Source organism: Gordionus sp. m RMFG-2023, chromosome 2, assembly GCF_954871325.1.
Source record: "Gordionus sp. m RMFG-2023 chromosome 2, tfGorSpeb1-WG-v2, whole genome shotgun sequence".
NCBI classification, from domain to species: domain Eukaryota; kingdom Metazoa; phylum Nematomorpha; class Gordioida; order Chordodea; family Parachordodidae; genus Gordionus; species Gordionus sp. m RMFG-2023.
The window spans coordinates 13,638,799-13,660,574 of NC_088776.1; the positions used below are offsets into that span (position 1 = coordinate 13,638,799).

The 21,776-nt window shown below is 26.8% G+C and overlaps 1 protein-coding gene across 3 annotated transcripts in view; it reads left to right on the forward strand.

Moving 5' to 3' along the window:
• The first annotated feature begins 1,362 nt into the window (after window positions 1-1,362).
• LOC135925309 (T-box-containing protein 2-like) overlaps window positions 1,363-21,776 on the forward strand; it is a 35,174-nt gene continuing 14,760 nt past the window's right edge. For all 3 annotated transcript variants that reach the window (XM_065460569.1, XM_065460568.1, XM_065460567.1), the window contains exons 1-2: window positions 1,363-2,025; window positions 20,084-20,594. In XM_065460569.1, coding sequence (XP_065316641.1) covers window positions 1,398-2,025; window positions 20,084-20,594 — 1,139 coding nt within the window. In that variant the 5' untranslated portion in view covers window positions 1,363-1,397. The remainder of the gene's footprint in view (window positions 2,026-20,083; window positions 20,595-21,776) is intronic.

Here is a 21,776-nt window from a genome sequence, read left to right on the forward strand (position 1 = left end):
TATTTTATAACCTTGACGAAATTAATATTTATATTTACCTAAAATAAATTTAAATTTTTTGAAACTTTATTGCAAAATTTTGAAATTTAATTAAAATTATAAAAAAAATATTTATAAAAATTTATAAAAAATAGGGAAAAAGAATATTTCGATGAAAAAAATATAATTTGTTATTCATTTTATTTCGTTAATAGTATCTAGATTGAAACTTCTATAAAATAATTCCTCAAGGTATGTTGACTGGTCAACATAAAGATTGTCCAATATATACAACATTTTGATATTACAATTTTGGATTTTGGCAGGGAACAACCCTAATGGTTATATTATATGGTAAAGGAGTAGGTGGCCACCTTAGGAGGTTTCACTGAAGTTTTTTTTATATCTTATTATATTTTATCATTTTTGTCCAAAACGATTCCCAAGAGAGTCTTAATATCTAATGCTAAGAAATATAATTTTTGTTTTTTTTATCGGAAAATTTATTTTATATCCCGTCCTAACTTAATGAAATTTAGTTACGAACACTCTGGCCTAATTTATGATTTAAAGTTATTTTAACGCAAATTGGTTATACTAATTTTATTTATGCTCTTCGTTGGACAGTCACATTTGTTATATTAATTCATTAATTCAACGAGAAATTTGCTAATTTCATTGATCTAGGAGAGGGTACTAGAAAAGAAAGAATTAGAAAAATACTAAAAAAAAGAAAAACCTTTATTAAGGTTATCAAATTTATTTAGCAAAAAAAATACAATTTTATATTTTATTTAAAAATCAAATCCAAATAATAAGAAAAATAAATAAATTATAAAATTATATAATTTTATAAATAAAATAAAATTTATTTTAAGAAGAAAAAAAAGTAAATTTTGATTAATTAATGTAATATTTAGTGAAAATTATCTTAAATTTGAGTATATAATTACAAAAAATAAATTATATATTATATATTAATTTATTCTCATCTAAAAAAATAATATAATAATCATACTTATATATCATATTTAATTGCTTTATATTTATAATATACAGATCAAAATTTGATAAGTTAATAATAAAATAAATATATATAAATTATAATATTATATAATATTAAGTTGTTATTGAATAATGAATATATACTTTATAAATTTTATATAATATATATTCGGTCTTATCTAAATTATAATTTAATGTTAATTTCATTTTATTTCATTTTTTTTACTGTTTTTTAAAAAAATATATATTATGTAACATTATAAAAACAAATAATTCTTTTGATAACTGGATGAAATATATAACATTTTAGTAATAAATAATATTCTTTTTTTTTTAAAAAAAAAGCTTAAATTTTTTCTAACGCATAATAATGCCTATTAGGATTTAATAATGGTTAGATATTTTAAAACCATATGCGCTATCGAATGAATTCTTCTCACTTCCAATATGGCAATTATTGGCTTAACAAATTATATCCCACTACCAATGATTCTATGCTAAAAAAATTAGATCCATATCTTCTCCCGGATCTACCCATCAACGCCTTCGATGAGAGAACTACCATTTCCAAACAAGCATCCTCCACATTCAACATAACCTCTCAACTGAGTTCTAAGGCAAACGCGTTTTCCATAGAGGCCCTAATTTTTGGTAGTAATTGCAAAATCATGAATACCCATGAAAATCGTTTAAACCATTATAGAACAAACAAATCCATAGATACATCTCCCAGCCAAACACGAGTATTCTGCTCTTCAAAGGTCTACGATAGATCTATGATATCCTCGACAGCACACAATAAGAAATCTAATTTTACAAATATCTCTGCTAATATGAGGTTTAAAAGGAAACCCATTTTTCATAATTATGATTCTAATAATGATGATAACAAAAATGAGAATGTTGTTAATATAACTAAGAAAACGTATTCTTATGTTAAATACAATAAGCGTTTCGCAAAAAATCCTCTTAAACATCAGATCAAAAGATGCAAATACGGGGAAACGGGACATTTGGACGATATTCCCTTACAAGAAAAAGGTAAAATATATTTAAATGCAAAATCTTCTGTATATACACATACATCTTTACAGGAATGAATTATTTATCACCAGTATTTAATTTATTTATATTTGGAGGCTTGATTATTTTGTGCATCATTGAATTTCATGTTAAACTAATAAACATTAAAGCTAACTCTAAAACCGATCTGAATAATATGATTAGTCGAAAAAGATATATTTTTTGTTTAATAATAAAATAATTAATGAATATTATCTTGTTAATTATTATTGACCCTTTGTAAACCCAAAAATAATGCTATGGTTTAGGGCTGTTCTAAGACTTTTTAGTTGCCCAGAACAAGAATAAATTCATCAGCCGTTTAGAAAACGCTCGCCATTTTATAAAATGGGATTCGCCAATAAAAGGCTTAAAATATGAATTGTAAGAAATGATTTTCTAAAATAAATTTAAGCATAAATTATGTATAATAGGAATAAAATTTGATAACCCCTAAATCAGTCCAATTTAGGCGCTCCATATCTGCTGCCTCGCCTCCTCCGTTTGCACGAGCCTGGCTATAGTTTAAAATATTATTTTCAAAGAATTTAACTTTAAAAAAATAGATCTTGTTTTAATTGTTCCACACTTTTATCGCTATTTTATTTTTTCTTTTTAAGATACATATACTAAAATGCTATATAGACAAAAAAAAATTAAAATTAGTTATATTTTGAGCAATCTTTTAAAATAAAAAATATTTAAAAATTATAACAAAACCACACTTGACCTAGGTTAACACTTAAAATACAAGTATTTATTATATAGAGGAGACCTCTATATTATTAAAAGTATGCATATATCATTTTTTTAATAAAATATATTTCATTTTGTCCCTTCTTTTTTTTTTAGTTTTATAGTATATATTTAAATTAAATTTAAAATTTTATTCTATGTGTAAAACTCCAGTTATACCCATGGAAAAATGGCTTACAAGTGATTAAATCAGAGTTGTTAAAAAATACTACAGTAAGTTGAGTCTTAAATTTCATTTTAAAACGCGAATCAAAAATCGACATTTATATACATTATAAGGGGTTTTTTCCCTGACTCGAAATATTTTTAAATCTTATGATTCCAAGATTTTTATAGGTCAATTCTTCTTTTCGATTTATTGAATAGATATAGACGTAAAATAGTTAAAATCTCATTATACTGAATCGAGTTATATTTTGTATAAATCTGAATCTCATATTAAGACGTAGTTCTAGAAGTGAAATTTGCCAAACATTTAAAAGCACTAATTCTAGAGCCTAGTCAATATGTATAATCAGGGGCGGACTGGTCATATGATCAGGTAGACATTTTGCCCACAAGGCCGCGAGAAAATGTCGATTTTTGAGGCCGATCAGAGGAAAATATCAAAAAAGAGGCCGATTAGAAAAAAAATATAATTATTAGTTTTAATGATATCTCTATGATTTGAATATCATAGTCCTTGACAATTGTCATTAGTGATCTGCATCGAGCCTAATTTTTCAAGCCCGGCCCGAAATTTTTTTTAAAAAGGTTTTGCCGGCCCTCGGCTGGGCCCCAATTTATTTAAATATAGAAATTAATTTTTATAATTACTCAAAATAAAAGACATATGTTATATGGCGTTTAGTTTCAATAAATAATATCAAAAATTTTTATTTTACATAAAAAATTCAATATAAAATTGATAAATTTAGATATATTTAAAAAAATTTCCAAAATACGACCCGACCCGGCCCGAATTTTTTTAAAAATATTAGGCCCGGCCCGGCCCGAACCTGATTATTTTAAATAGAATTAGACCCGAGCCCGGCCCGCGGGTCGGACTCGGGTAGGGTACGGGCGTGCCTAACTTTGCAGATCTCTAATTGTCATATCGTTTACTATAATTTAATGCATAAAATACCAGTAACGTCGATTGACGCTATAGATCATTACCATGTTCTTATTTTTGTTTTTTTCCAAATGAAGTAAAAACGCTTCTGTTTGAGTAGAGTAAAAGCTAAGTTTTGATTAATTCATTATTTTACATTTTTATACATTGATTTATTGTAGAAATAATATAGCCAACATTTCTTGTTCTTAATTCATTGAAATCAAATATAATCCAGGTCGGTGAATCAGATTAAAGGATGGATGCTTGGGTGAAACAGAATATCTGGGCCTAAATAAGTTGAGAATAGGTTAGATAAAGTGGTGGGCAAGTGAAAAACCCCTTAGAGGATATAAGGTAAAGAGAGCTTGCTCCCAATAACGATAAATGCACTTAAATTTATAATAGATAATAAATCATTTGAGACAAGAACTTGATAATTTATATAAATTTAAGACTCTAAGTAGAGCTATAATATATTTGGAAATTTTTGAAATAATTGGGCCACTGTCATATCTTCAAACTAAAAAATTAGGTACTTTGTCAGCATGGAAAATGATAGAAGATGATAAGTCTTCTGTATCATCGATTATTACATCGATTCAAAATAAAGCAATAAAATGGCTTCTAATTTTAATATTTAAAGCTCCCGGAGAGTATCAGGGTACAGAATGATCTGCCAAAAAATCAAATAGGACGAGCGAAGAGAATATATAGTGACAAATGCCAAGATAAACGTCCTCAAGAATCGATTGATCTTTATAGGTTCGGAGTATTTCATCCTATAATTGATCAAATTATAAACAGCTTGTCCGAACGGCTCTCTGCGAATTGAGAGCTTATTTTGAATATGCAATATTTGCATCGTAGACATTTTGATGAAATAGTTAGTAAAAATATATATATTAACGAATAATGTTCATTTGCCAGTGTATTCAAAGATTTGGTAGCAGAATTAAATGAAACGGACGATGATCGTATGTACAAGTGAGGAGCCAAATGAAGAAAATGGAATATTACAATATGATAATAACTCAGAGTGTGATAATAAGTGTAACAAGTGTTTAATATGCGTGTATGAAATTTTTAAAAGATGCAATATGCATACAAGTGACACTAATTTATTTTTGGCATATGAATACATTTTAACTTTGTCATTTATGTAGGTTAATTGCGAGAAAACATTTAGTAAATTAAAAATTATTAAAATAAGCTGATGACCAAGAAAAATTAGAAGCGTTTTTAATGATGTCAGTTGAATGAGAACCATTAGCGCAGATTGAACTAGAAGATATTCTTGTATATTTGCGCAAAGGTTCAAAGTTAATGAGAGATTTATTAATGTAAAAATTATATATTTCCTTAATTCTTTTATTTGAATTTTATTAATATCTATTTACAAAATGATCGGTGCCTGATTTTATAAGTGCAGCAATTTTATACGCTGTAATATTGTATAACTGCAATAATTTTATATGTGTGAAATTAATTGATTTGATATATTGATTATGTATTTTTTTATATTTAACATATAATATATGATTTGATTTTATAGTGCAATATCGTTATAAATCTAATGTAAAATATATATGTGCAATGAATATTATTTTATATTGGTAGTGAATATGATTTTAGATGTGCATTTTTTAAAAATAAAATATATGATTATCGTATAATATACTATTCTTTTTTACTAAAAATGTAAATCTTTTGAACTTATTTTCAAAAATAAGAAGTTATAAAAATCATTTAAATCGAAGAAGCCATATAAGGGAACCCGATCGAAGACCGGGCAAAAGCGGGCCGAATCTCACAAATGGGGGTATGGGAGCGAAGCCCCCATATAAATGAGGCCGCTATAAAAAAATGCCCACGATGCCGTAGCGTCGCCAGTCTTCCCCTGTGTATAATGCCTACCTAGTATAAATTTTAGTTAAATGCTCCAATCTATTTAATAAACAGTATATAGACAATCATAATGAAAAAAATTACATTATTTAATAAAAAAATCAACATTTTATCGCATTTCGAAATATGAGACTCTATGTCTCTAGTTATAGCTTTAGCTTTAAAACTTTTATAATTTGGTGGCAGCATAAAAAATATTCAAATAGAATTGTGGTTGGCATATTTCGAAAATGTGATACCAAAATATTAAAAACAATTACAATAGATTATCTATACTTACAAGCGCTAAGGTAAAACGATTGTTTAAAGTGATATTAACTAAACGCGCTTTTACGCTTAGATAAAAATGTCAAACATCTATCCCTCACGAATTATAGCGTCTCTGGAAAGCGTCCAGTTCTCAATTTTTATATATAACTTATAAAAAAAATTTTTAGGCGAAGATTTAATTAAAAAATTAAATGTGCCAATAGTAATGCTTACTCGTATAATTTTTGGATTTTTTAACTTTACTTTTGTAAGTAGAAGAAGAATTTTTCTGAAATAATTATATGTAAATAGAAAATTAAATAGGGGTGTTTTAGCAATTTAAAATAAATGAAAGCAAATTGTCTAGATATCAATCATTATAAAAATGTTATGACGCCACAAAATCCCCCTTCTCTATGGCGGAGGGGGTCAAACTTCCCATCATCTACATAACTTTAACCATATGACCTAAAAAGTACATCTAGATACATTTTAAAAATATATTTAGATATAGATTTTATTCTATAGATATAATTTTTTTTATTTATAATTATGTAAGATGAGCATAATTTCAAAATTGAAAATCTATTTTTAAAATAAAACTCAAAATTTTAAAGTAAACCAAATAATTTTTTTTTTACCAGTTTGATATCTTATTTAATATATACAAAATAAGATAATGATTATGTAATTTTATTGTAAGTTTTATAACTAAAACATTCTCGAAGTTTTGATCAGCGACGATAACCGTTTACCTTTAAAAAAATATTCGGTCAATTTTTTTTCCATTCGCGCAGGAAAGTATAGTTCTGTATATCGGCCCGGCAACCTATAAGATTTTCGGACAAGACTAGGACTACCTTTTTTTCTCAAAAAAATTGGACTTATATGGGCTAGAAAAATGTAAAATAGTGAGAAAAGATAACATATTAAGGGATGTTTTCATTTTAGAATTTATATTTGAGAAGGTTAGTGATTTTTTTATTTCATTAGACTTCATAAAAATACGATTAATTAATTAATTATTTTTAATTTTGGGCCTGGTTAGGGCTGTGCGGGCCTTGGAATGTAGTGTTTTGATATATATACCTTATAAATACCTAACACTTTTATATCGGGATAATTTTCAAATATTACTAAATCCTCATAACACTCCGTTTAAAAAAAAGCATAGAAAATTTTGGGTGTCAAAATTTTTATCCTAGTCCATATCCTCTGAGAAGTGATTGGGAAAAACAAATATTAAAACTTTAGATTTTATTTCATTTATAAGATATTGTGGTCTTCATATGTGTAAAATAAAATTTGCCAGTTTGTTTTCATTTGTAAAGAAATAAACTTTGAGAGAATTTTAATAAATTAGATATAAAAAAATGTGATTAAATATTTTTATTATGAATAAAAAAGACGCAAAATAAAATTGTATTTAATAATGGATACTGATACCGCAAATATGTGTCTGGAGGCAGATACAATCTATTAGAATGAATCTAGATAAGATATAGAGAAAACGTATAAATCTCGATATTTCACAACTCAGGGTCGAATAGAACTGTATTAGAAGAGATATAAACCAGGCACCACATGCTTTCAATTGATCAGCCAACGAGTCTTCGATAATGTATAATAGAAATTCGCACAGTCGAAATGCTGAATCTTGCATCATGGAATAGGCAGGGTTAACTCGATTGTGCAAAATACTGGCAGCAATTTTTTGAAATTTCTTACTTAAATATAATGCAAAATTCATGTTTTTTTTCAAAAAAAATAATTACCGGCTGGGTTAAATATTTGAACCGGCCCGACCTGTACTTTGGGCCAGGACAAAAATTTAACAACATTCTAAAATTCTTGACGAGGGGATTCATTTAGACCGGACTGTGCTGCCGATATCCAAATATTTTGATCAATTTTTTTTTAAACATAAAAAGATAAGAATTGATAAGTTAATAGCATTTCAAATATGACACAATATAATTTTATCCCCATTGACAACTTAATTAAATATTCATATATGAATTATTAGAATAAAAGATATTTAAATTATTTATATATAATATTGGCATAACTTCAAAATCAAAATATAATTAGTTAAAAATTCTCATATAATAAATCTCCATTCCATATAATTTAAACAAAAATTTAATAGTGTCAACCGATTTAACAACTATTTGTAAATAATTAGGCTACCAAATCATTGGCAAAATATTTGAATTGGCTTGCCATATATTCGAAATTAAAAATTATGGCATTTTTATCATTTCAATAACAAGTTAATAATTAATTCAATTCAATTGTCAATTGTAATTAAAAGTTTAGTTGATGTTGTGCTCTCTCGTTAAATTACATGTACAATAAATATTGCCAGACCATAACCACTGGGAGATCTATGGGGGATGGGTCTCCAATAAGATTTTTGCCCTCTACATAAAATTTTCAAATTTGTTTTTTTGGGGGCATTTTAAATGAATTGTAATTTTAAAAAAGTATATATCCTAATTAATGATTATAATTACTCAATTCAGTCGTTTATGACAAATTATTTATATTTTACTATAATAAATTGCATACTTATACCTAATTCGTGTTCTAAACTTTATGGAAAAATGATAATAGAAATAATAGGATCAAAACAAATTTTAGCCGCCTCGAAATTATTTATTTATGGCCCTGGTTGTTTCATTAAATTACACTTACAAATATTATAATCACACATATAAATTATAAATATTATACCAACATATTTCAAATTTATATTTTAAAATGAAATTGTTTGCCAGGAGACATTATATTAAAAATAATATTATATATCAAACATTAATAATACAATATTTCTCTCACCTCTTGATAGAAAAATATATGCTTATGATATCTCTGCATCGATTAAACATTTGTGAAATTAACTGTTTTTCTTTTTTTCCCCATTTCTCCCACTATTCGTTACCCCAGGCCTCTAAATTAATTATAGAACCTTCCACGTTTCATATGTTTGGTAGAAACTCCATACTACCTTTAATTGAAAACTTAGACATTTTAAAATTCAGCCTATGCATTTTGGGTAAGTAAGTACAGGGACTAGGAAGGAGGGTGTAGATTTTTGAAGTGCTATCATCATTTGAATGAAAAGGAGGGATAGAGGATAGTGTTGATTTGGATTTCATTTTTTCTAATTTTGATTTGAATTATCTTTTTTTGTTGTTAATGATTTAGAAGGAGGTAGTAATAAGAAAAAATTTAGAGAAGGATGGAGATAAAATTTTAGAGAATAAATTTTTGAGGTAGTCATTATCGTCATTGGCTCAGGAGGGTGTAGAAATCTCTCAAAGCGACTGGGCCTTTTATTTGATTTTTTTCTCATTGGCTAATCACTTACATAAATTTGTGATAAATTTGCTAGGTTTATTTAAAATTATAAAAAATGTCAAATTTTCCATATTATGTTAAATTATATTTTTGAAATATGTCGAACCAGGAAGCAGAGGTCTGCAAAGGGTTAAAAAAAATTTGAACATTAGGCTAGTAGGTTTAAACTTTTTTTGAATTATTATTTTTTATTTCATAATATTGTCTATTTTATACGTGTAAGTAAAAGATAATAAAATAAAATAATTAAAGAGCCAAACCAGCCAATCATAATTTTTAAGCAATGGGTTCAGGAATAAACAAAATATGAACTGGCGAGTAAAATATTTTAAAAACTATGAGCGAGTGGGGGGATGGGGGAATTATCGGCACCTTAAGGCCTCTCTCTTATAATAGAACCTTAACGTTAAACTACACATACCTTCTTAAAAAGATTAAAAGGTTATGGGCGACTTATCCCTCCCCCATCTACCACCCAGAACTAGTCTTCCAAGTATTTTCGCATTGGACAATTTAAAGAAAATGTTATAAGGAATAAATTATTAATATTACTCTACAAAAATATTAAATCTTTTATATTTTTTTTACACCCGTCAAATCTTATAAGGCCCCTCCCTGACCGTTTACCGTAAATCTAATTTAAATTATTTATATTATGTGTCAATCATTAATTAAGTTTTATGCAAATTATCTTGTCTTTACATTAATTTTCAAGTTTGATATAATAAGTATACCTTAAAATTTTTTTTTTCAAGGAGAATTTTGATATAAAGCCTAAAATAATCAAAACCACCAGCATTCTGAATGTTTATTATTTTTTGATCAGTATTTAGTATTTTTTTTCATTTACTGTTATATGGAATTCATGGGGATTTGGAATCTAATTTTATATTATTTATTAAGAACAATCTTTAAATTTGAAAAGTCTGATATGACCGGAAATGTATTCTAGCATAAGTACTAAATTTTAGACATTTCTTGCATTTAAATTTTGTGTATTTTTCAATATATAAATATGTATAAAAAATGGAGATAAATTAAGTGCAGTTCAAAAGTTAACAGCAAAATTGTTTGAAAATCATAGTGTTGGTACTCTATGAAATATTTCTGGTCAAATCATATGTTTATTTAAAAATCGCCCTCAGGTTGATTTAAAATGGAGTCCAATACGCCATATATATAATTAATATTTAGTTATTATAAATAATAGATTATCAGCTTGGAACTTTAAAAAAAATCAAACTAACTTCCTACAGCAGGTAACTTATATAGCTTAAGGTTAGGCTTATTTTATATTTTAAAATATTTTTTCAGAGACCTGCAGAGGTACAATTTGCACTGCCTAGTGTTGTTAAACGGCTCGTTTTGAGCCGATTTTTAAAAACGGCTAACTCAATATTTTAGCCAAAAATATTGCCTAAGCCTTGAGATCTCGCTAATTGATGTCCAAACCTTTGTTCCTTCTGCAAACAAAATATTCAGGCTTGCGTAATAGTATTCTGGATGAAATATTGAGTTAGCCGTTTTTAAAAATCGGCTCAAAACAAGCCGTTTAACAACACTAGCACTGCCCCGATTATTTCTTTAAAAAAAATTTTCGGGTTGGCCCATTTTCAGGCCCGACAAGCTCGGTCCGGATTTTTTTATAATATATTTTATTTATTTTTAATTTTTATAGCTAATAAAGGCGAAAAATATTTGGTTTAAAAATATAAGGCCCGGCCTGGGTATTATTTTAAAGATAGTCCTGGTATATTTTTGAAATCACTAGCCGGGCTTAGGGCCGGGCCTGCAGGTCTGTGATATTTTTGATGTTTTTAATTAATAAAAAATTTTATCAACGTATTTAGTTATTCTTTGAAAAAGGCAAAAATATATTAGATATGAATGAGTTGTTTTGTGATAATGAATTCATTTTTTTGGTGTAGATTAATTTTAATAGAATTATTTTACAGGAGTATAATATAACTAAAATAATGAGATAGATATCTTCTGACAAATCAATTACTACCAAAAAAATTGTATTTATTGGCCAATCTATTTAAGATACCAAGAGAAATATATCTGAAAATTTTTATACTAAGGATACTGATATTTTACTATTTGCACTTGTAAAATTTAAAAAAATGCCTGATATTAAATACAGTTCCATATATGATTTCGATACTTTAACGACTCTTGTGTTATAAATGCGGTTTCTTACGTATTATATACATAGCTGGATTAATTTATTGGATTGTTTTATCTCGATATTTATCATATGATATAGTTACCATAAAACTTAAATTTATTAACCAGGATATAAATTGGGCAATAATTAGAAACTAAGACCAGGGTCATGGCGAGTCCCAAAAAGCAGATATCAATAAAATAAAAGTTTTAGCATTTTTAATAAAAGATGTTTATCATTAATTTCTCTTATATATTAGTTCTATTATATGATTTTAAGAAAGAACGATTATTCTATACATTTCTCACAATTTTAGTCAAAAATAAGTATTTAGAAGAAACATGAACTATACACGAGGAAGGATGAGCCTTTAATTGTGGACTTTTTAGAACTAGATGATTTTTGAAAAATAAAACAAATATATTAAATAATAGTAATAGTTTAAAACCACAATTTCTGGTCATATTATAAACTTTAAAATTAATATGTTTAAATTCGTTACAAACGTCAGCATAGGATACACTCTCACTTTTGTTTTAACATCTTTTTATCAAATAATTTTATATCATATGTGGAGTAAGATTTTTTTCTAGAAACCTTGATTTACAATATAATTTTTTTTTACAGCCGCTTATGCATTGTATAGTTGTATTGTTAAAAAGTATATAGTAAATAGTTTTGCTTATGATTTACTTAGACAGTAAAATAAAACTACCCATCCCAATTTGGAAAGTAATATCATAGCAGGGAAGGATTGGTTTTCTTGGTTTAAAAAAAGATTTTTACATATTTTTATAAGGACTGACAAGACTTGCTTAAGCCTATGGCTTCAATGCTAAAAGGAGTTGAAAATGAACATCAAACATTATCACATCCTTGCCGTATAAACACATTTATTTAAAATGGAAAAGGATGCTATGCCAAGAAGAGTAAAAAGGACAGGTTTTGTGTTGTGTGCGATCTAAGTAATAAAAAGTAAAAATGGGAGTGATTGGGTAAAATTTATTTATTGTAAGGTATGGGAACATTCTAGTTGTGCTATCAGACTTGCTAGCGATACTTCTAAAACATATCGATACCGATACCGTTATAAAAACATTTTCTCCATATGTATTTGATACCGATATACAAAATTATTGATACATTTCAGATACATTTATAAATATTCCTTAACTATTAACGAATATATTTATATTAAAAATACAATATATATATTATTTTAGTAGATTTACAAAATAACATTACTTCAAATATAATTTATTGATTTTGATAAAACATTTTCTAAGTTTTTATCAAAGAAGTGTCCTATACTATCCGAAACATCATTTTTAGCTACACTTAATAAGCGTTCAACCGATGTGCTGGAAGGAATGGTAAATGGTGTTGTATTATATATAACTGTTTAATATTAGGAAAACAGTTTAAAATGGTGAAATATTTAAAACTATAATTTAAGATAGGGTAAAAAGTTTCGAAATGTATCAATTTTTTCCGATTCATTTAGTCTAAGATACATACTAATTTCAAAAGTATTGCCAATACCGTTCGATACACAAAAAGATATCAGTTGCAGTTCGATACATAATTTCGATACTTTAACAACTCTGTGTGTTATAAATGCTTCTTATTTCCACATGTAAATATATGTATATGTCTTTATTACATAGAATAAAAATAATTTTTGATGTATTTTTTGTTTTGATTTTTACGATAAAGACAAAATATAATCTATTTTATACTTAATTGATATTTGCCATTCTACTCTATATGGTTTTGATTTTACCCTGGCTCATTGGTATGAGAGACCGGGACGCAATAAAGCAAATACCAATAACTTTTTAATCATTTGAGCTAAATAACTCAAATTTAGTCAGATGTTTTTTCGCCTTATGATTTTTAGAAAAAATCGATAAAAATTTTGAAATAAAACACAAAATGTTTTGTGAATTTTTCGCTAAAATGCATTCCGTCACAGTTTAGGTGTGTGGGTTTTAAAAATATTTAGAGAAATCTTTAAAATGTTTTGATTTTGGAATGTGCCAAACTATTTGATCTCATTTTTTAATATTTAAATTTTACCCCAATATAGATTTTAGTATAATGTGCATCTATTAATTAGAATTACATTGAAATAATTAACTTTCATGATTTTATATAAGATAAAACATTGATTTACAATTTTTATGACAAAATTATCCTCTTTTATAATTTAAGATAATTTTATTTATGGTGTTCTAGATATTATTTTAATCATAATTAGTAAAGCTAATGCCACTTGAGTATGCCAAACCAGGTTACTTTAACCACTACCAATGCATCATTTTAAAATATATTTAATTTATATTTGATTTTGATATATTTTGTGGATTATTTGTATCAAATTTCATGAGATATCAAAATGCAAAGAATCGTATTTTATATGCCCTAAATGTTTATAAAAATTATCAAAATTATATTTTTTATTTTTATATAAAACATTTTTAGTCACGTCGTGCCGACATAGTTTTTTTTTCAAATACATGGTGTTTTCACGTCCACTAATATTAAAAAATGACACTATATGCTTGAAAAGGGGTTAAAATTCTATATAATGGGTAAATTTTATTGTATAATACTTAAAATACTAAATAGTATAATATTAAGATTATTCTATAAATATCAATCTTAAGAAACAAAAATGTCATTTCTGTCCACTATCAGTAAATTGAATGGTATAGGAAGCTCCAAAAGATGGTTTGACTAACCCCATTGTTGCGGCTTGTTAGGCAGAATAACATTTTTTAAAAGGTATATATCTGTAGTGGTATTTATGGATGTATAGATAAGAAAATCGGGGATAAGTGGCCATGTTGGCTGGTGATAGTTAAAAGATTTAAAGGCTGCTTTTAATCAAATAAATTTAATTATGTATGATTAGGTCAAACAATAACCTAAAATCTATATCAGAGTTAGTGGTGGCTCGATTTCAGCCAATTTTTAAAAACGTCAGGCTCAATATTTTAGACAGAAAATTATTGCATAAGCCTCGTCATTTATGCGAATGGATGCTTAAACCTTTGTTCTATCTATGAGCTAAAATCTTCAGGCTTGCGTAATGTTTTTCTGGCTAAAATATTGAGTTCGTCGTATAAAAATCGGCTCAAATCGAATTTAACAATAATATCAGATTGAAAGTATATTTTTGGCCATATACCTGTGTTGCCTCTTAGACTTATCGATATGAAATCTGAATTTATTTTTATTTGAACCAAATCTATACTCATCAGTTCATGACTATAAATTAATGATTTTTGTTATTAAATATATTAGAGATCTGGCCGGGCCGGGTCTATTTTAAAAAATAATCTTAGTTTGGACTGGCTTGGGTCTAATATTTTTTAAAAAAATTTCAGGCGAGCCGGATCGGGCTTAAATTTTTAAATATTATATCATTACATTTTGTCAAATAAGTTGATATATTTTAAAATATTGCAAGAAACAAGACGCTAATACTTTTTTATTAAATTATATTTAAATAAATACAGGCTGGGTCGGGGGGGGGGGGGGTTGGGCAAATAATTTTTTATTTTTTATTTCGGGTCCAGCTTTTTGTAAATAAATAAAAATATTGTTTGGGATCTGCCGGGCAGAACACTTTTTTTAATAAATTTCAGGCCTTGCCGAGTTATTATACTATTCATCATTAAATGGTCATTTATATAATCATTTATTTAAATTAAGATTTTTTTTTGTAAGGATAAATTTTATGTATTTTTTGCTTGTAAAAAAAATACAAATAAAAATATATTAGAGACTTGTTTCTTGCAAGAATTTTAAAATATATCAATTTATTTTATTAAATGTATAATGATATAATATTTAAATAAGCCCAACCGGGCCATTGGCCCAGCTCGGCCCGAATCAGGCCGGGTATGGGCTCGGTCTTGGATCTCTAGTATAGATTGGATAATTATATATTATTGGATAAACTATCAGACAAAATAATCGAATAGATAAGAAGTTAGAGGGGGGACAGTTATCCTAGTAATTACTTATCTCAGGTTTCCCTCCTGATATAAAAAGATACGGAAGAGTTTTATAGATAAGGTTAAAAAAATTGTTTGCGTAGCCTCAGTCTCCCATTCTTCACAAATTTTTGAATGATATTTTATAAGTATGAAATTATTTTTTACCAGGTAAAATGATATAATAATATATATTTTATATATAAAGTCTCGTTTTCTACAATATTTTATAAATAATAAATGACATTTCATCAGCTAATAAAAAAGACGTTCAATATCATTTTTTTAAACTGTTATATTATATTTGTGATCATCAATTTAACGAAAATGCAAAAAATAAAATAAAAAATTTTTAAAACATTTATAAACATAAAAAATTGCCGTCAAAAAAAATTTGCATTTTATTAGCCATATAGATACAGTGGAACCTCTAAAGGTGGCCATTTATTTATGGTGATCAGTTTCTTATTTTTAGTCTCTTTAAGTCTTTTCGCCCTCCTCGCTACAATTGATTTATATATTAATTATTTCACTATCTTGACCATGAAACTTTACGGACCATGAGTGATCAATCCATCAAGGTTTACTATCATATTATTATTAATGTTATATTATTCGAATCATTTACAAGCATTTAAACAAAAATTTAAATAAATTATATTATTTATAGTAAATGGTATAATTAAGAAGGCATCAGAAAACAAAATTTAAATAAAATATATATTTCTATTTTATGAGCTCAGTGACTTTTTTAGGATAATTAATAATAAAAAATAAATATATTAGTCTATAACTAAAATTTATTTTGATGATCATTTTCGTAATTATTTACCTATATATATATTTCTATTTTGAACTTTTATGTTTATATTATTTAATTTTTTTTATATTTGTTTATAAAAAAAATGAAATTGGAATTTTTTTTAGGATAGATCCTTTCATAACAGTAGCGTCATTGGAAAGAGTTAAGACAGCATACCTAAATTTAAAGAGTCTAATATGCCTTTGAGAACCCTTAGATCAAAACAAATTATAAGCTTTAGCAGCCTTAAATGATAGAAGCCAATAATGTCATTATTTTGTTCTTTCATATGTAATATTTAAATAAAAAGGAATTTATATATAGATGATTTGTTATCTCTCTTTCATCCAATGCTTAAATGGCCACCGCGATTTAGAAATGAAAACCAACAAATGAGAATTTCTTTAAAGTCACTGACAGATGGGGATAAAATTATGGTTATTTTCCTTCTCTGTTCAGATAGGAGCCTAGTTTTAAATTATAATGTGCTTTACGAGATCAATCAGATATATAATATTTTAATTGTTGAGATTTTATTTTTAAGTTTATATATATTTATTTTATAAACTAATTGAAAATATTATTATATTTTTAGAGCTTTAACTTTTAGCGGCCCAAGGCGAAATAAATTCGGCGGCCCTTCAAGACCCCTCAATAAAAAAATCTATTTCAAATAAGGTTATCAAACTGATTCACAGATTTTTTAGAGATTCGGTTCAAATTTAGACAATAAATTTTTTAGGTTCAGATTAGATTTAGTAGATACAGCGAATAGTAACGGTTGATACTGGGTTGACCCTTCTGGTCAGGTCCAGTTTTAATTCCTGCATTTTGGATCAATAAAATAATCTGTCCTATGTATTTTTCTTAGATAAAATTAAAGTATTCAGAAAAATAATTTAAAATTATATTTTATAATGATGCATTCCTGGTTTAATGTACTCTGGCTTAGCATGCCCTATTAGCACTAGCTATACTAATAATGATTAAGACCTTATCTAGACACCATATACGTTTGCAAATCTTTCACAAATTATATCAAATTTGGATAAAAATTAAATTGCAGAATATTAACAATGTTTAAATTATAATATTAAAATCTTGTCTTACAATAATTTTCGAAAATTTTACATCAAAAGTTATATTAAATTTTTAAGTTAAGTATATTATAAAATATTTTTCATACACAGATGCACACTAATAAAAACCTCACCAATGGCAAAATTTTAATATTCTAGTTTCTTAAATTAAAAATTGGGATCAAATGGTCTGACATGTCCCATCAATTCAACAGCCCCGATCTCTTTACTACTAAAACCACTCTTATAAAAAATAAAAACATATTCAGAAGCGAAAACCTTTGGCTCCAAACTCTTTTATTAATAAACTAAACTTATTATTATTAATAAGTCTATCCTAGATCTAAAGTCTTACGCTGGTCAATTTCAATCCGAATTCGGAGCGGTCGGATTTGGACCTTAATTTAAAATTTAATTACGGACCGGACTTGGACCTCACCAAAATTTCAAAAAATTTTGTTTCTTTTTTAAATTCTTTTTTTTTCAAGAATATATTACAATTTTCTTTTAATTTTTCTCCAGCGCTTAACTTGTTTCCGCTTTCGGTGAAATATCATATTTTTTGAAAAGTCTTAGAGAAAATTAGGATTGGCTAGGTTGGTCAAATTTTTTTTTGATCGTGTCAGATCTAAAAGATATATACTTTGCAGAGCTTTACCTTATTTTAACTGTCTTAATTTAATATAAACTTCATTATTAGTATATATAATTATAAAAGAAATTAATAGAGAAAAAATTCTATTAAAGAGACTGCGTTTTTGAGTTGTTACCTGTTATTGGAAGGATATTGTAAATAGGGATTTCTACCCCCTTCCCTAAGCCAATGGTAATACCAAATCATACCCCCTATCCAAATCAAAATTACCCCCCCCCCCCCAATTTTTTTAGGCTATAAGCTATACTAAATTTTATTCGAGTTCACCAAAATTAGATAATTTAACAGCACTACAGTGACGCCGCCATCTCCTATCATTTGCTTGCGCTAAATAAATCAACTTTTTTTGGCGTGCAAATTAAATGTAAGTATTCTAAGCCAGCTCTTTTTTTAGGAAAACTAAAGATCTGTCACATTTAAATTCTTATATATAAATTTGTAATTAATATTTACGGTTTAAAAAAAAATCTCAATTCATATTGAAATTGAATTTTTGAAATTAAATTATCAAAAAAATATAAATAAAAAAGTATTTGTAAAAAATAAATTTCAAAAATAAAATACCTAACAGATGTTAATTGGTTCTGTTGAAAACATTTATGTATTTTTTTTGTATTTTTTTTTCTCTATATCCAATCATTGTTTCGTTCTTATAAAATATCAGACAATTTTATTTTTATAACAAAATTAAAAAATTATTATTCTTGAATAAGCTTTAAAATATATTTAATTATCTACCTAATTAAAATATTTTTCAGTTTAATCTACTAGATTAATCTACAGAGTTCGAGCCTTACAACAAGCGTATGAGGGGTAGGATAAAAATTTTAAGGGTGCCCAGGGCAGTCATTATCTTAGTTATTATATGGAATGCACAGAGGCTAGAATGATACCATATGAAACTTGTTATAAGTCTAAATACGGATCCTTTATTATATTTTTAAGGATAGGATAAAATAGAAATAGTATATAAAATAAAATTAAAAAAGAAAATTAATTTAAAAGTTTTAGAGGTTATATCCTAATAATGTTTTTATACATTGTGTTGAAACGAAATATTAATAAACAGCTTTCATAAGCCAACAAATAATGAATCTAATCATTATATCCCATTAATCTTCGGATACTTTATACAATTTTTTAAAATATCATGAACTAAACTAATAAATTTTGTGGTTTATTTTGTATTGCTTGTGTATATATATAATACAATATACTATATAAAATACAACTTATCTAATATGACACCAGCTAAAAAGACCAAATATTTTCGCTTAAATTATAAAAAAATATAAATAATTATATAATTCTTATTTGAATCGATAAAAATTTACTCATATTAAAAAGGTCTAATATTAAAGATCTGTTGTGTATGGAGCTCTGCGAATCGGGCTGAAGCCCAGCCCAAACTTGAAAATTATAAAAAATAACTTATAAAATTATACTTTATTTTCTTTTGTTTTGTTTTGTTTTGTTTTCTCAAATAAAATGATAATTAAAATTTTTCTGTGATAAGGATAAAGTAGTTAATGATTTTTACTTCATTATTTTCATTAAAAAGCGTGTAATTTATATTTTTTAAATTAAAAATTTTGGGCTAGGCTCGGGGCTGACCGGTTATGTTTAGTTTTAATCACAGCACAGATTTTCAATATCTATTTAACCGGAATTTTTAAAATTTCATTATTTTGTGGCTGTAATTTAAAATTTAAAAATATTATAATGCTTTTGCAACTGATTAAGATACAATTTAAATTATCTAATTTTTTTTAAATTGACTCAACTCTGGTTAGGAAAATAATATTTAGGCCCAGCCTCATTTTTACATGTTTACGCTCAGCTCCGACCGGGATTGAGAGTCTCTTTAGGGAAAAATGGTAATCATTAATCAAAATTTAGTATTTCTTTTTGTTTTATAAGTTTTTAAAATCCAATAACATCTCATTCGTTATTTATAGATAACCGCAGCTTAAAAGTCTCGCCTTTTGGGTGCTATGAAAAATCACTTTCCGACGAAAAATCAGACCCAATAAAAATATTGACATACAACAAAAATGATATTTCCCCCGAATTTAGGGATAAATCTAAAACAAGCATAAAACCCGAAAATTATAGCGATCTTGGTAACATTACGAGTAATGTACGGACGATTGAAAAAGATTGTAGTCGAGTTAAATGCCGATGCGAAGATTGTCTTGGAAATTATAGGAAAAGCTGCGACCAAAATAATGAAATATCATCGCATGATCTCAAGGAATACGAGATTCCGAGCAATAATTACGAAAGTATCGCAGATAAAGGGAGAGACGTTAAATCGCCCTTGTTGTCTCCGGCCTTCAAAGTTACTCAAGAACTTCTAGATTCTACTTCTCCGCTTATGAAGGCAGTAAAATGCAAACTGGAATCGGAGGATTTATGGAAAAAATTTCACACTCTGGGCACGGAAATGATAATCACCAAAACGGGAAGGTATATAGCCAAATAATAATATAAAATTATAATGATTTGCATTGTATTGTAAACTGGTTGGATAATGTGAACCGATTCTTGCATAAATAATTTAATATTTCCACTAAAAAACTATGGAATTAATGACATACGTATAATAAGCTAATTAAATCGGCGAAACCATTTAATATTTAACTATAATATTGGTCAAGTAGAGAAATATACATTAAATTACAAGATATCAGAGGCATGCAAATGTATACATATTTTCAAGCCAGACATTAATTTTTTAAAAATAAATTCCGCTATATATCCCATTAAGATTTTTTTATCGATCCATACAACTGGGGTTATTTGGTTATTCTAAAAAAATGGTTCTATTTTAAATAGTTTCGAAAGAAATCGTAGTAATGAGAAGCGAATGAATGTGTAAATAATCCATCATGTGATTTTTTAAACTGGTTAGTAATTTGGATTTATTACACTTTCAATTTTTTTATAAGTTTGTATACGTATACCAATTAGTTATCTGCATCGGACCTAATTTTTCAAGCCCGGCCTAGCCCGAATTTTTATTAAAAAAATTTGTCCTGCCCAGCCTGATCCCGAACGATTTTTTTTATTTGTCTATTATTTGTCAATCCGGCCCTAGCCCGAATTTATTTAAATATAGAAAAAATATAATATTTTTTTATTGTAAAAAAAATATTATACAAATAAAAAATATTTAGCGCCTTTTTCCTCCAAGAATTTTATATCAATTTATTTGACAAAATGTAATGATATCCTATTTAAAAATTTGAGGCCAGAAATTTTTTAAAATATTAAGCCCGACCCAGCCCGAACCAAAATTATTTTTCAAAAATAGATCCGGTACGGGTCAGCCTGTGATTTGCAGATCTCTATACCAATAATTCTAAATGTCAATGGCTAGTTAAAACGAGAATAAACAGAATAAATTTTATAATATGGATGAAAAAAATCTACACAGTAAATGCGAACCCCCCCCCCAACGCTATTTCGAGAATACTTATGAATCTTAAGATAAGCTAATTATATGTTTAATCAATCCTAATTTCTTTTAAAAATTAAATATAGAAAATAATGAAACAGTAACTTTTGAACATATGGTGGCTAGAAAGAAATGATAGATAGTTTATATGAAATAACCATGGCCCTCTAACACAGGGAGCGTGTACGATG